This window comes from Ostrinia furnacalis, unplaced genomic scaffold (assembly GCF_004193835.3).
Source record: "Ostrinia furnacalis isolate ACB-3 unplaced genomic scaffold, ASM419383v2 OfSCF7481, whole genome shotgun sequence".
Lineage (NCBI taxonomy): Eukaryota > Metazoa > Arthropoda > Insecta > Lepidoptera > Crambidae > Ostrinia > Ostrinia furnacalis.
This window is the reverse complement of record NW_021137720.1, coordinates 142,958-155,261: the sequence shown is the minus strand read 5'-3', so window position 1 is coordinate 155,261 and position 12,304 is coordinate 142,958. Positions and strand designations below refer to the sequence as shown.

Below are 12,304 nucleotides of genomic sequence, written 5' to 3'. Positions count from 1 at the left end.
CTCTTCTTTAACATATTTCTGCAAAAATAAATCATCTTTGGTGGGTGATCTTTTGAAAAGTTTTACAACTTTGCGTACTTTCATGAGCAGTGCGCTGTATTGTGAGATTAATTCAACAGAGTCCACTAATATTGGTTCGACTGTAACTGCCAATCCATCGTTCATCTCTGTCTCTAAGTCTTCATCGTCTTCGAATTCGTCACTTTCATCTGTTGCTGCTTGTCCTACTTCCTTATGAGGTTTCTTCTTGTATAGCACGTCCACCACAGCCAACTGAATACCATGAGCGTAGCACAATTGTTGATAACAAGGCAAAAGTTTTCCAACTTTTACCATTACCGACGCGCCATCGGTAGTGATACCAATGGTATCAGTTTCCATCACTAAGCCGAAATTATTCAGCCTTTCTGACACTAATTCAATGCAGTGTTCGGCAGTGCAGGAGCCGTGAATTCTTATCAACCCTAAATTAAAATGTTTATCATCATAGTGCAAGTTTAGATTTATGTATCTGTGATTTTTTTGGGAGGTCCACTCGTCAAAACTCAATGAGAATCTTTGTCCTTTTTGTTTTAAATTACTGAATTCCTTGATGAAATCCGCTTGAACATTATCTGCATATCTGTAAATGATCGCTCTGATGGTATTTGGAGAAGTTGGCAATTGAAATCCTGATTTTGCGAATAATAATCTCAAGTCGGATGATGTACAAAATGTACTTAGACTAAAGCCATCTTTACACACCATCCTAGTGACCAAACCCTCCATAGAATTTTCTTTTTCAAAGTAGGAATCAATAGTCTTCTTGGTCTTCTTGCTCGGAACTACTTCCTGATAATCTTCATTTTTTGAAGTGGTTGCTATAGCAGCAGTGGGAGCTTGTGAATCTGCATTATGCAAATCTTTGTTGGATGAACTAGCTTTGTTGCCACTGATATTACTTATGACACTGATACAGTGTACTTTTTGTAAATGCCCTTTTAACCCTGTAGTAGAGCGGTTGCTAATAAGCAATGTTTTTAAACATAGCGAGCACTTGGCACTTCGACTATCCAACTTTAGGAAAAAGTCCCACAAACTTTTTTCACCGTCGCAAGAATTCTTGGTCGACATTTTAAACTGGCCAAAAAACAGCGTTGATCTGTAATGAAGAAAACATCGGTGAAGTTATAAGATGCATTTGAATATTATTTTATTAGAACATTATGCCTAAATATAAATAAATACAACTATCGCGATGCAATAACTTAACAAAACCAATAAGGTAATATTTTATTTAAACTATCGCGATTACTATTACACATTTTGTAGGTTTTTCGGGTTTAAAATCACGTTCAAACCTATATTTATTTCCGATATTTAGGCGCTATTGCAAACGCCGAGCCTTGGTCACGGGAGGACTAATAAGTTTGAACGCGATTTTAAACCCGAAATACCTATCTTTATACCTACACGTGACACAGCCTTTTCCGCTCAAAATTGCGCATTTTAGCAACGTTGTTAAATAGCAACAATACACACACACACACACACACACACACACACACACACACACAAACTCCTAAATAACTATATAGTAGTCCATTATTGGATAATATGTACTACAATTAAAGGTAATAAAATAAGATCAGTTGAAAAATCAAAACAAAAACAAAAGATTACGCGCGCGATGTGTTGGTTGACGAACGTACCTAACCAAACGTGTCTTCCTTTTTCGAGCAAGTAAGAAACATGAATTAAATCAACATTAATCCTAAATTATTTAAAATATACATTTTAATTACCATTCAATCTCACAAACAACGACCAACACGCACTCCATATGCACTTTTGTGACACAAAAACACTTTCTATCGAGCGAGAGCTGTTTAATCAATTGTCTTTGATTTATAAAATAAACAAACCTAAGCGGTACAGGTGGTAAGGGGGAGAGGGGGCGGCGTTGCCGTTTATTCGCACTTGCGGCACGTGCTATGCTGACAGAACGGCAACGTCACCGCGCCGCTTTGAAATTCGAAACTACGTAAACAATAAAAATTGATATGTTTGCGGATCCGCGTCGCTGGATCCAGCATTGTATGCTGGATCCAGCATGTTTAAAAGGGCGCTGGATCCAGCTGGATTGCTGTATGCTGGATCCAGCAATTGCAATCCCTAATTCGATTGCCCTGCAAAACTAACTACGTAAGTCCTTATGAATGGATACTATGTATAAAGTAAATAATTATGTAAATGGCATGTGTTGCTGGACTTTATCTGCTTAGCTCGCAAGTATAACATGTCTTGTTAATCATGTCTCTATTGATTTAAGAAGATTCCCGTCTTAGGCAGTTCGATTTTTTCAAGTTATTTATGATTTAAGAAGAGGCTGACAAGGGTGGCTAAATATCTTGCGCTGCTTCTTCTCAGCACTGACCTATTTATGTCCCAAAATAAAAGTAGGGTTCAAGTGATACTAGGACGTGTTAAAGGGCTTTTTAAAAGCCTCTTTGTTGAAAACAAATGCATTTTATGACTTTACTTTTATATTATCCTTCTGTAGCCAAAAAGCAATCAATATAGCTTGACATCATCATCTCTGGTCCAGAGTTTGATTCCCAATAAGGTAATTGTAGAAAACAAACTTTTCTCTGTCTCCTGTCTAATTAGTTGATGTGAAACCATTGTTGTTTCTGGTCTTTATTACCCAATTGCTTCAACTAATACTTACTTTAAAATAGGAGATAATGTATGTGATTTAGGCCGATATCATTCATGGTATATGGTGTAATAATTAATAAAATAGTAGTTTCAGATCAGAATAAACATTTAAGGAGTAAATAATTAGAATCAAACAAATATGTTTCTGCAATTTTAGTATGACATTTTTATTTATTAATAAACAAAGAGACTGAACAAAATTGATGCGTACCTATACTGATTAATGTTATTAACCACATGCAAAGATTCGTGAATTGCAACAACTATAATTAAATTTATTATCCAAGCTCTAGATAATCGCTACTAAGAGTAACTTATCATAACAAAAAATTCCAATCGCTCAAGCTCCCAAGGGCCTACCGCCTACCGATAGGTCGGGTGACGTAATCTTGAAATTCTTTAAGCCGGCGCAGAACTTCCAGAAGGTCGGGCGACGCCACGGCCACTTTGAACAGTGTTTACTTCTGCAGTTATATTTTTATATTTATTCTATTCTAGAATATATTCCCAAAAAGTCTGAAAGGTGTTTTAATTTGTATCACTTGGATATGATTTCTATTAGAAAGTGTTGCGAGTGTGACGCTTGAAGGGAAGGAAGTCAACCTAACCTAACCAACTGCGTATTTCTATACTGTGTAGCTGGAAATTGTGGCGGGAGCTCTTTGACGCGCTGTTTTCGGCGAAGAATTGCGCGCGCAGATTTTGACAGCGCGAAATACCTACTTTAGAAGAAATACCAAGCCTTAATTAATCGATTCATCATAACTTCCACGATCCGGTTGGATCCTAATCGACAGATAACGGTTCAGTTTCCTTTTTCCGTTATCTTTGAGTCAAAGTGTACTCAATGATGAGAAGCTTCTTCGCTGTCTTCTAGATACCAGGACTTGACCTTCACTGGCTGGGTTTTATTGGCGGTCAAGCTGTAGATCCTGGCTACACGGGAGTTGCAGCGCTGGGAGCGAGAGGTGGGAACAGTCCCGTTTTTTTCTAGATAGGTTTAGTCGCTGGTCTACTTCTATTGTGTGATTTGTTACAAAACCATAAGGTGTCATAGTTTATCACATTTGCACTTCTAAGACTTCAACTGTGCTTCAACGTTGTAATCAAAACATAAAACGTAAAATATTATAAATGCGGAAGTAACTGTATGTTTGTTACGTTAACGTCCTGTAACTAATAAGCAGATGTACCATTTCTGAATAATTTTGGTATAGAGCTAGATGGGATCTAAGCTAAGGGAAGGTCATGCTGTTATCGTAAATTCATCTGAGGATGAAATAGGATGGAAGTTTGTATGACGACGAATCCAATTCCTCATGGTATATTCATGGTTGTTTGAAATACTTATTAATTAATAACCTGTATAGTTCTTGAGTGCTATCCGACCGACATAATGGGATGGTAAACAAACCCCCTAGGGATATTACAATGACGAACAATGGCACATTTGTCAATTGATGATATTATATTGTTCATCTAGCCTTTGTTGTGACGAGGAAATAAGCGCGTTTATTATAGGTTAAAGTAAGTCTACTATTACTTTAGGTAAAACAAATAACAACTATCATTAGTAGAAATAAAGTTATTTTTATCATACTAGATAAGATGATAAAATATTGAGGCTTAAACCATTGCTTAAACTGTGCTAAAGTTTCTAGAATTGATTTTATTAAAATAAGTTTCCTCTTCAACAATGATTTTATGTAGGTATGTTTATTAATTTATTTGCCACGGGATTGTGATATTCGCGATGTCATTTTAATTTTTGGCTCGATGTTATGCCAATGAGAAACAAGGAAATAATCAAGCGTAATTAACATTTAATAAATTCACCGTTTTCCTTAAAATAATTTGCACGACCATTTGCCGAGTTGTTGATGAAAGTCTATCTTTAGTATAATTTATTCATTTTAGGGAAAAGTTTTTAACCGACTTCAAAAAAAGGAGGAGGTTCTCAATACGACTGTATTTTAAAAAAAAAAATGTACCTTAACGAAAAATGCAGTTACGAGTACATACATACTTTTATTGCAGTAATTAATGAACTTAACTGGTGTAGATCTTGTTGCTAATTAAATAAGAGATAATCGTAATCCTATATACACTCGCGAGCAAAAGTATGGAATCACTTACATGAAGTTGTTTCCACGCGATCTTGTGAACTAACGAATTTGTTAGTAACAAAAAAAGTGGCACCATTTTAAAGATTAAACTTTTAACTTTAAATTGATACCAAATTCATTTAAATCACACCAGTATTTAAAAAGATATCCCGGCTGATGTAAAGAAGTAAGGAAAAAGACATGTATCAACTGTTTGATACGTCGCGAGTTGCGGCCTATTTACCCCCTATAAAAGCACGTGTTTTCGGATTTTTGCTTTCACACGTTGATCCTTACACATTTCCGCTTCTTTTGACACTTTACCTGGGATTCTACACCTTCAGAAGCAGCACAAATCGTTGCATTATTGCAAGAAGGGCTCAGCCAGCGGGCTGTCGCACGTCAGCTCCACATAAGCCAGTCTTGGGTTTCTAAAGTTTTAAGACGCTTTCAGGAGACTGGTGGCTTTATCCCGAGACCAAGTTCTGAACAGCGCCGGTGCACATCGCAGAGGGATGACCGTTTTTTCATGTCAAACTCTCTATGAAATCGTTATTTAAAACTCGCCTCCATTACTCGCCTTCCCATCAAAATAAGTGCGAGCTAATTGAAAGCGTGCTAGTCGGTGACTTGCCGTCAGTTTCGAGCCTGTGGCAGACCTTTTTGGAGTCAAATTCTATTGCTCATATCTTAGACGAACTGTCCACTCGCTAACAGCTATCCTACAAACATTTCTGGGCTCTTGCTGGACGTCGATATCAGTGAAATAACGATTTCATAGAGAGTTTGACATGAAAAAACGGTCATCCCTCTGCGATGTGCACCGGCGCTGTTCAGAACTTGGTCTCGGGATAAAGCCACCAGTCTCCTGAAAGCGTCTTAAAACTTTAGAAACCCAAGACTGGCTTATGTGGAGCTGACGTGCGACAGCCCGCTGGCTGAGCCCTTCTTGCAATAATGCAACGATTTGTGCTGCTTCTGAAGGTGTAGAATCCCAGGTAAAGTGTCAAAAGAAGCGGAAATGTGTAAGGATCAACGTGTGAAAGCAAAAATCCGAAAACACGTGCTTTTATAGGGGGTAAATAGGCCGCAACTCGCGACGTATCAAACAGTTGATACATGTCTTTTTCCTTACTTCTTTACATCAGCCGGGATATCTTTTTAAATACTGGTGTGATTTAAATGAATTTGGTATCAATTTAAAGTTAAAAGTTTAATCTTTAAAATGGTGCCACTTTTTTTGTTACTAACAAATTCGTTAGTTCACAAGATCGCGTGGAAACAACTTCATGTAAGTGATTCCATACTTTTGCTCGCAAGTGTAGATAGTGACAATAGCTCTTATGATGTCGGTGTCGGACTGGCCGAATCGAGATCTGAGAAACGCGTGTTCGAACCCTGCCTCCCTGGAGTATTGTGGTGAACCCACTCGTAACACTAGTATATTTAGCTTTATTATTATTGATTTTTTGAGCCTTCATTTGCGTCAGCTCGACCAGGTTTGATCTATTGTGGCAGCCCTTGTGTTTAGAGTTCACTGCTTAGTCCCGTTGAGTCTATAAATTTCCAGATTCTTTGGAGCGTGATTTATTTATTTTCTTTATTAGGAAAACATACAGCTTATATTATGATACATGTAGAATAAAAATAATAAGTCTTACACAAGCCTATGAGTGATATCTGCTATCTCATCCGGGTGCATGATGTGTCGCCCGAGATGGATACTTCTTTTGCTCATAAGCGGGCCGTATGAGCAGAGAGCATGCATGGCCTTTTCTTCTTCTGTATGGTAGAATCTGCACAGAGTTTCCTCGGTCATATTTAGCTTACCACGAAGACTTAACGGGGCTATTTAAGACCTGTTTGGGAATATATTATTAACTGTCAATAATTGGCTCCTTTTGTTCGCAGCGACCCGTATGTGCGAGTGGAGCTTCAAAAGGCCGACGGTGACGTCACCATCGAGACGTTCCTCACCAAGACCAAGAAAAAGGTATTTATTGATGCCAAGTATGCCAACAAACATCCAACACTCGACACCGGCCTTGAATGCACCAGTTGTTAATGATAACATATTGATTTGTACTTGGCCGCCTTAAGCAGGTGTTTTAAAGTTAAACGAAATACATATTATTAACGCAGGAAATAGGTATTTTAAAATTAGTTTAAATTACAATTAAGTTGTCGTATCTGGCAACAATTTTTAGAATGCGCTGTCCGCTGCTTAATTAAAATGATAGTTTCCTTTATGTTCAAAATACAAATTATTATTGCTATGATGAGAAATATGATTTATTTTTTAAAATGATATTTAAATGTTTTCAGACATTGAACCCAGTATGGAATCAGGAGTTTGTATTCCGGGTAAGTAATTAAATCCGATATCTGACTAGCATTACCTATAGATAGGGGACTTCCCTTAGAGACCACCTACTTAGTGTGAACACAGTGCACTTGCACAATATGGTTTAATCTATAAATTGGTTGACAATTTGTATCAATAAGAGATTTACACCTACGATTGTTATTATTAATGTCAGGTTAAAGTAAACCAATCACAGCTTGTGATAGAGTTTCAACCGATTTCTTGAGCTTAAATCCAAACTTATGTCATTGTGTAAACACCATGGCATCTTATGTAGCAGTTATAGTAGTTATTTTGCAATACAAATACATGTTTTGTTTGCTAGACTATACATATGTCAGAAATATCCTTGCTTTTGGTAGAAAGATGACATTGAGTATGTTCTTGACTTATTTACTTATACACACAGGTGCGCCCCCAAGAGCACAAGCTCCTCATCCAAGTGTTCGACGAGAACCGCCTGACCAGGGATGACTTCCTGGGCATGGTGGAGATCCCCCTGGCCAGTGTCCCCGCCGAAAGCGCCGCCTCCGCCCGCCCCAACGTCGTTAAGTACTCGTTGCGTCCTCGCAGGTCTGTGTAAGTAATGGGCTAAGCATGCCGTGGAGTTTTTTTCTTTCGCAACTGTGTGGCTTTGGTTGCACCCTTTAGTAAGTGGTTTTTTGTATTTAAAGTACAGGACCGAGAGTAGTACCTTGTAGGACCCATTTATAATGTAGGACCCAAAATAGTCCCTTGGGGTATCCCGAATATTGTTTTTATTATGACCGCGTCGATATGTACCTATCCTATTCCACATTTTGGTTTTATCATGCGACATGCCTATTCCACATTTAAGTTAGATAACTCCTTTAAAAATGTTAGCAACTAAAAAACGGAGAAATCTAAGAATTTGCATATTTGCTTCTTTTTGTTACCGTATCGTATTTATCATACATAATGATAATGTAAATTAACGCTTCAGTGTGATTTAGTTTTGGACACAGTAAGCATTGATCGCACATCTTTTATTTTCTTTGGTAACTTCTTACTGATTCTATCTTTCTGACAGATATGGAAACCAGATTGTTGTATTTCTGTTTCTCTATGATTTAGAAAAAATGCCTTTCGATAGTATTCTCGTCAGTTTTATCAATTTAGGATCAATAAATGATTCGATTGAATCGATATCTTAAATCTTTATAAGTTTACACGTTTTAAGTGAAACTAAAATAATTATACTGGTAAATTGATACCTAACGCTTTTTTACATTAAGTTACTGATTAATATTTCATATTTTGCTACCATCTTCACCAAACTGGGATTTGAAGAGCCTACAAGAGTCTGGAATTTAGACTTGCAGTATTATTAGTACCTACTTTGATGTTGTGTGTATCTACCAGTATTTAGATTTGCTGTGTGTGATATCTTTTAATTGGTTTTGTGTGATACTTATCTTAGGGTATATTAACAAATCTATTAATAAGTCAAAGCTTCTCTTTCATTTAATAATTTATTAATTAGGGAAATATCATTTTTGCTGTTTAAATAATAATGCAAGAATCATCTTTCTAATTTAAATTGTAATAAATAAAATATGAGGGAACTTACTTTTACTAATAAAATTTGAAAGAAATCCTTATATGGTTGTTACAATTTATGCTTCCATAGGTTAAGTTAATGTTAACCATCTAATAATACATTAATTAAACTCAATAACCATCAATGGTGGACATATATCATATATCATCAATTTATTGTCCCATAATGTAGAATAATAGCTTGTTTTCTCCCATAAACATCAGTTCATTGAATCTCCACTCGTTTCAGCCAAATGACGTCCACTGCTGGACAAAGGTCTCCCCCAAGGATATCCACGACGACCGGTCCTGCCGCATGGAGGTTCTTCCCGCGACCTTAACCAGATCGTCGGTCCACCTAGTAGGAGCCCTGCCCACGTTACGTCTTCCGGCCCGTGGTCGCCCCTCGAGAACTTTCCAGCCCCCCTGCACTGCTTGAACACAACCCTCTCCGATTTACCAGAGGCTAGGGGATTTGGCCTTCGCTCTTTCACTTGCTGGCCAGACGAGTAATGGTGGCTTCACATAAAGATAAATTTGAAATTATTTTTCACACACCTAACTTTAAAATGATCGCCAACCATTCCAGCGCACCATATTTTCCCTTAGTCGCCTTTCATCCACGGAAAGTGTGATCGTATTTTACGCTCCCGGGACCTTACGTAATTTAAAAAAAAAAAGATTATTAGTAATTTGTTATTACACAAATTACTAATACTCCCGTTAGCCCCTCGTACTAAGCTAAATATGCTTGTGTCACGAGTGAGCTCACCACAATAGTCGAGCGGCGGCGGGGACCGAACCCGCGTTCCCCGGATCACGAGTCGGCCAGTCCGACCCCTTCACCATTCGGCTATCGTGGCTCTATTATATCATGAAAGCTCCTATGATTCCATCCCTACGTCGCGTCTTACGACAAATCCATCCAGTGTGGTCATATTCTACTCTGCCGGAACCACACTACTAAACGTACCATGAAAAGCCTACATTAGTGGTATAAATGTTTCGTTAACCATTCCAGCGCTCGGTCCCGCGTGCGCGGCTACATAGAAGTGTACTTCGCACTAGTGGGTCTACATACTCAAGAATTGTATTGCGTATAAAACAAAATTGTGACATGCATAAAAAATACAAATTTGACAGATAAAAAAGTGGCCAGTAAAAACGCGTGTCGTTATTGCGCTCCGCACCACGTAGGTTTCATTTCGGCTCGAACACCTACATTAGTGGTATAAATGTTTTGTTAACCATTCCAGCGCTCGGTCCCGGGTGCGCGGCTACATAGAAGTGTACCACGCACTAGTGGGCCGCGTGGGCGAGACGGGCACCGAGGAGCAGCCCACGCCGCCCGACGACTGGGAGCTCGTCGACCCCGCCCCACAGGTGGGCACCGTGCAGCCGGTGAGTGGGACATTTTAAACTTTCGCGTTCCATTTCAACTAAAATAGTAAGACACGGGTCTTAACGCGACATTTATTAATGAGTTACATTATACAGGGTGTTAGGTAAATGGGTATATGAGCCGACACTAGCCCATGTTAACATGGTCATATAAATGGTATGGTGAAGTCAGAAAGGACAGTGCCAATCCATGTATGGAAGTTGGACCAAGTGCTGCCCAGAATGAAACTATAGTGCATTTTGTTCCTCAGGCCAATACTAATCTGTAAACCGGAGCGCACTGAAATCTATCCCTGGAGTTAAGAGAAAAAAAGAGTTTTGTTTGGAATTATTTACATACAAAATATCATCGATGTATACTTACACGCATAAGATTTCGCGATTTTGGCATTAAATAACACTCGTTATGTTGAACTTAACCATACTGCATCCGTACACCTTACTTTAGTACGACTTCGACATTATTTATAAGCGATCAAGCGCTGTTACAGTAGTTTGGTTAGTTGACCGAAATTAATTATTTCCAAAATAGAGCAAGAAGTTTTAGGTTACAATAACTTCAATAATCGATTGTAATACACCAATAAATTGATTTTTCGCAAGGATAGAGAACTAAAACTTCTTGATTCATTTTGGAAATAATGATTTCTGTCAACTAACCAAACGATTGCAACAGCGCTACATCGCTTATAAAGAATGTCTAAGTCGCACTAAAGTAAGGTGTACGGATGCAGTATGGTTAAGTTCAACATAGCGAGTGTTATTTAATGCCAAAATCACGAAATCTTATGCGTAGTACGTCTACATCGATGATATTTTGTATGTAAATATTTCAAAACAAACCTCTTTTTTTCTCTTAACTCCAGGGATAGATTGCAGTGCGCTTCGGTTTACACATTAGTATTGGTCTGAGGAACAAAATGCACTATGGGTTGATTCTGGGCGGCACTTGGTCCAGACCCTGGCACTATCCTTTGATTTCATAATTTTAATTTTCATACAATTTTTTTTTATAAAATCCGATTTGTATGAAAATTAAAATAATTAAAATGAAGATATCCATTTTCTGACTTCACCATACCATTTATACGACCATGTTAACATGGGTTAGTGTCGGCTCATATACCCATTTACCTAACACCCTGTATACTCACGGCTTGACATTTCGGCTGCTATGCTGCAGCCGAAAAGTGTGTGTGTCTTACTATTTGAGTGGGACATTGTTTTGTAAAACTTCAACCACACCAACGCTTGCATAGCCATCGCCGGCGCGATCAAAGGCCAATGACAGTAGCCTTATTCACGTAACAAAACTTCATTGACAACAAAACACTGAGTTGCGATCCTATCGAGTAATCCTTCTATCAAAATGACCCTTGTGAATACGGATTTAGAACTGTTTTTCAATGTGACGACATCTGAACGTCAGCGAGATCTTGACTGTCAAAATACGTGAATAGGCCACAGATCTTTTAAGATAACACCTTTGATTTGCCACACTGGAAGTGTTCTGCGGTTAGCGGTGAGGTCAAAGTGAACGCAACCTGTATCGTTTATTAAAAACATTGTCTGTCTCTATACATTTTGTATTGATGCGATCTGACAATGCGGGCACGAGCAAAGAACGCAAACCTCGCCACTGACAGATTGCCTTGTCACGACCGCTGAGAGACTATCTTGCTCGAACCGCAACCGCTGATCGACTGCCCTGATTGACAGTGTTGTTCATACGCATCATTCACTTTGACCTGACCGTGGCAGATCCTTTAGCACACGTAACGTGCTGGTAATGATCGAGACTAAGGCTGAGTTGCACCACCTAACTGACCGTTACTATAACGATAACCGGTGTTTTTGACGTTTGTCAAAGTTAAAGTAATATGGAACAACCCAGCCTTAATGTCCTTCAACTGATTCAATGACGTTTAATGGTCACAGGTAAGTTAAACATGACAATGTTTATGCCTAATTGATATTTTGGAAGTAATCATGTAGTCGGGCTTAGTCTGTAGAACAATAAAACGGTATTACAGTTATCATTACTTATCGTTAGATATGTATCTCAATCGGCTAGAGGCTGGTTATCGTTTAGATATTGAATTGGAGGCCCAACTAGACCTACTATAGTCTGGTCTGTGAGCACTTAGAATTTTGTCCAATGACCCCAAGCTAA

At 38.4% G+C, this 12,304-nt stretch overlaps 1 protein-coding gene across 6 annotated transcripts in view; it reads left to right on the top strand.

The window, feature by feature from the left end:
- Nedd4 (E3 ubiquitin-protein ligase Nedd4) overlaps window positions 1-12,304 on the top strand; it is a 52,486-nt gene that overhangs the window by 9,373 nt on the left and 30,809 nt on the right. For 5 of the 6 annotated variants that reach the window (XM_028321204.1, XM_028321206.1, XM_028321209.1 and 2 more), the window contains exons 3-6: window positions 6,717-6,798; window positions 7,131-7,169; window positions 7,580-7,749; window positions 9,987-10,131. In XM_028321204.1, coding sequence (XP_028177005.1) covers window positions 6,717-6,798; window positions 7,131-7,169; window positions 7,580-7,749; window positions 9,987-10,131 — 436 coding nt within the window. The remainder of the gene's footprint in view (window positions 1-6,716; window positions 6,799-7,130; window positions 7,170-7,579; window positions 7,750-9,986; window positions 10,132-12,304) is intronic. The other variant, XM_028321205.1, reaches the window with a different exon arrangement.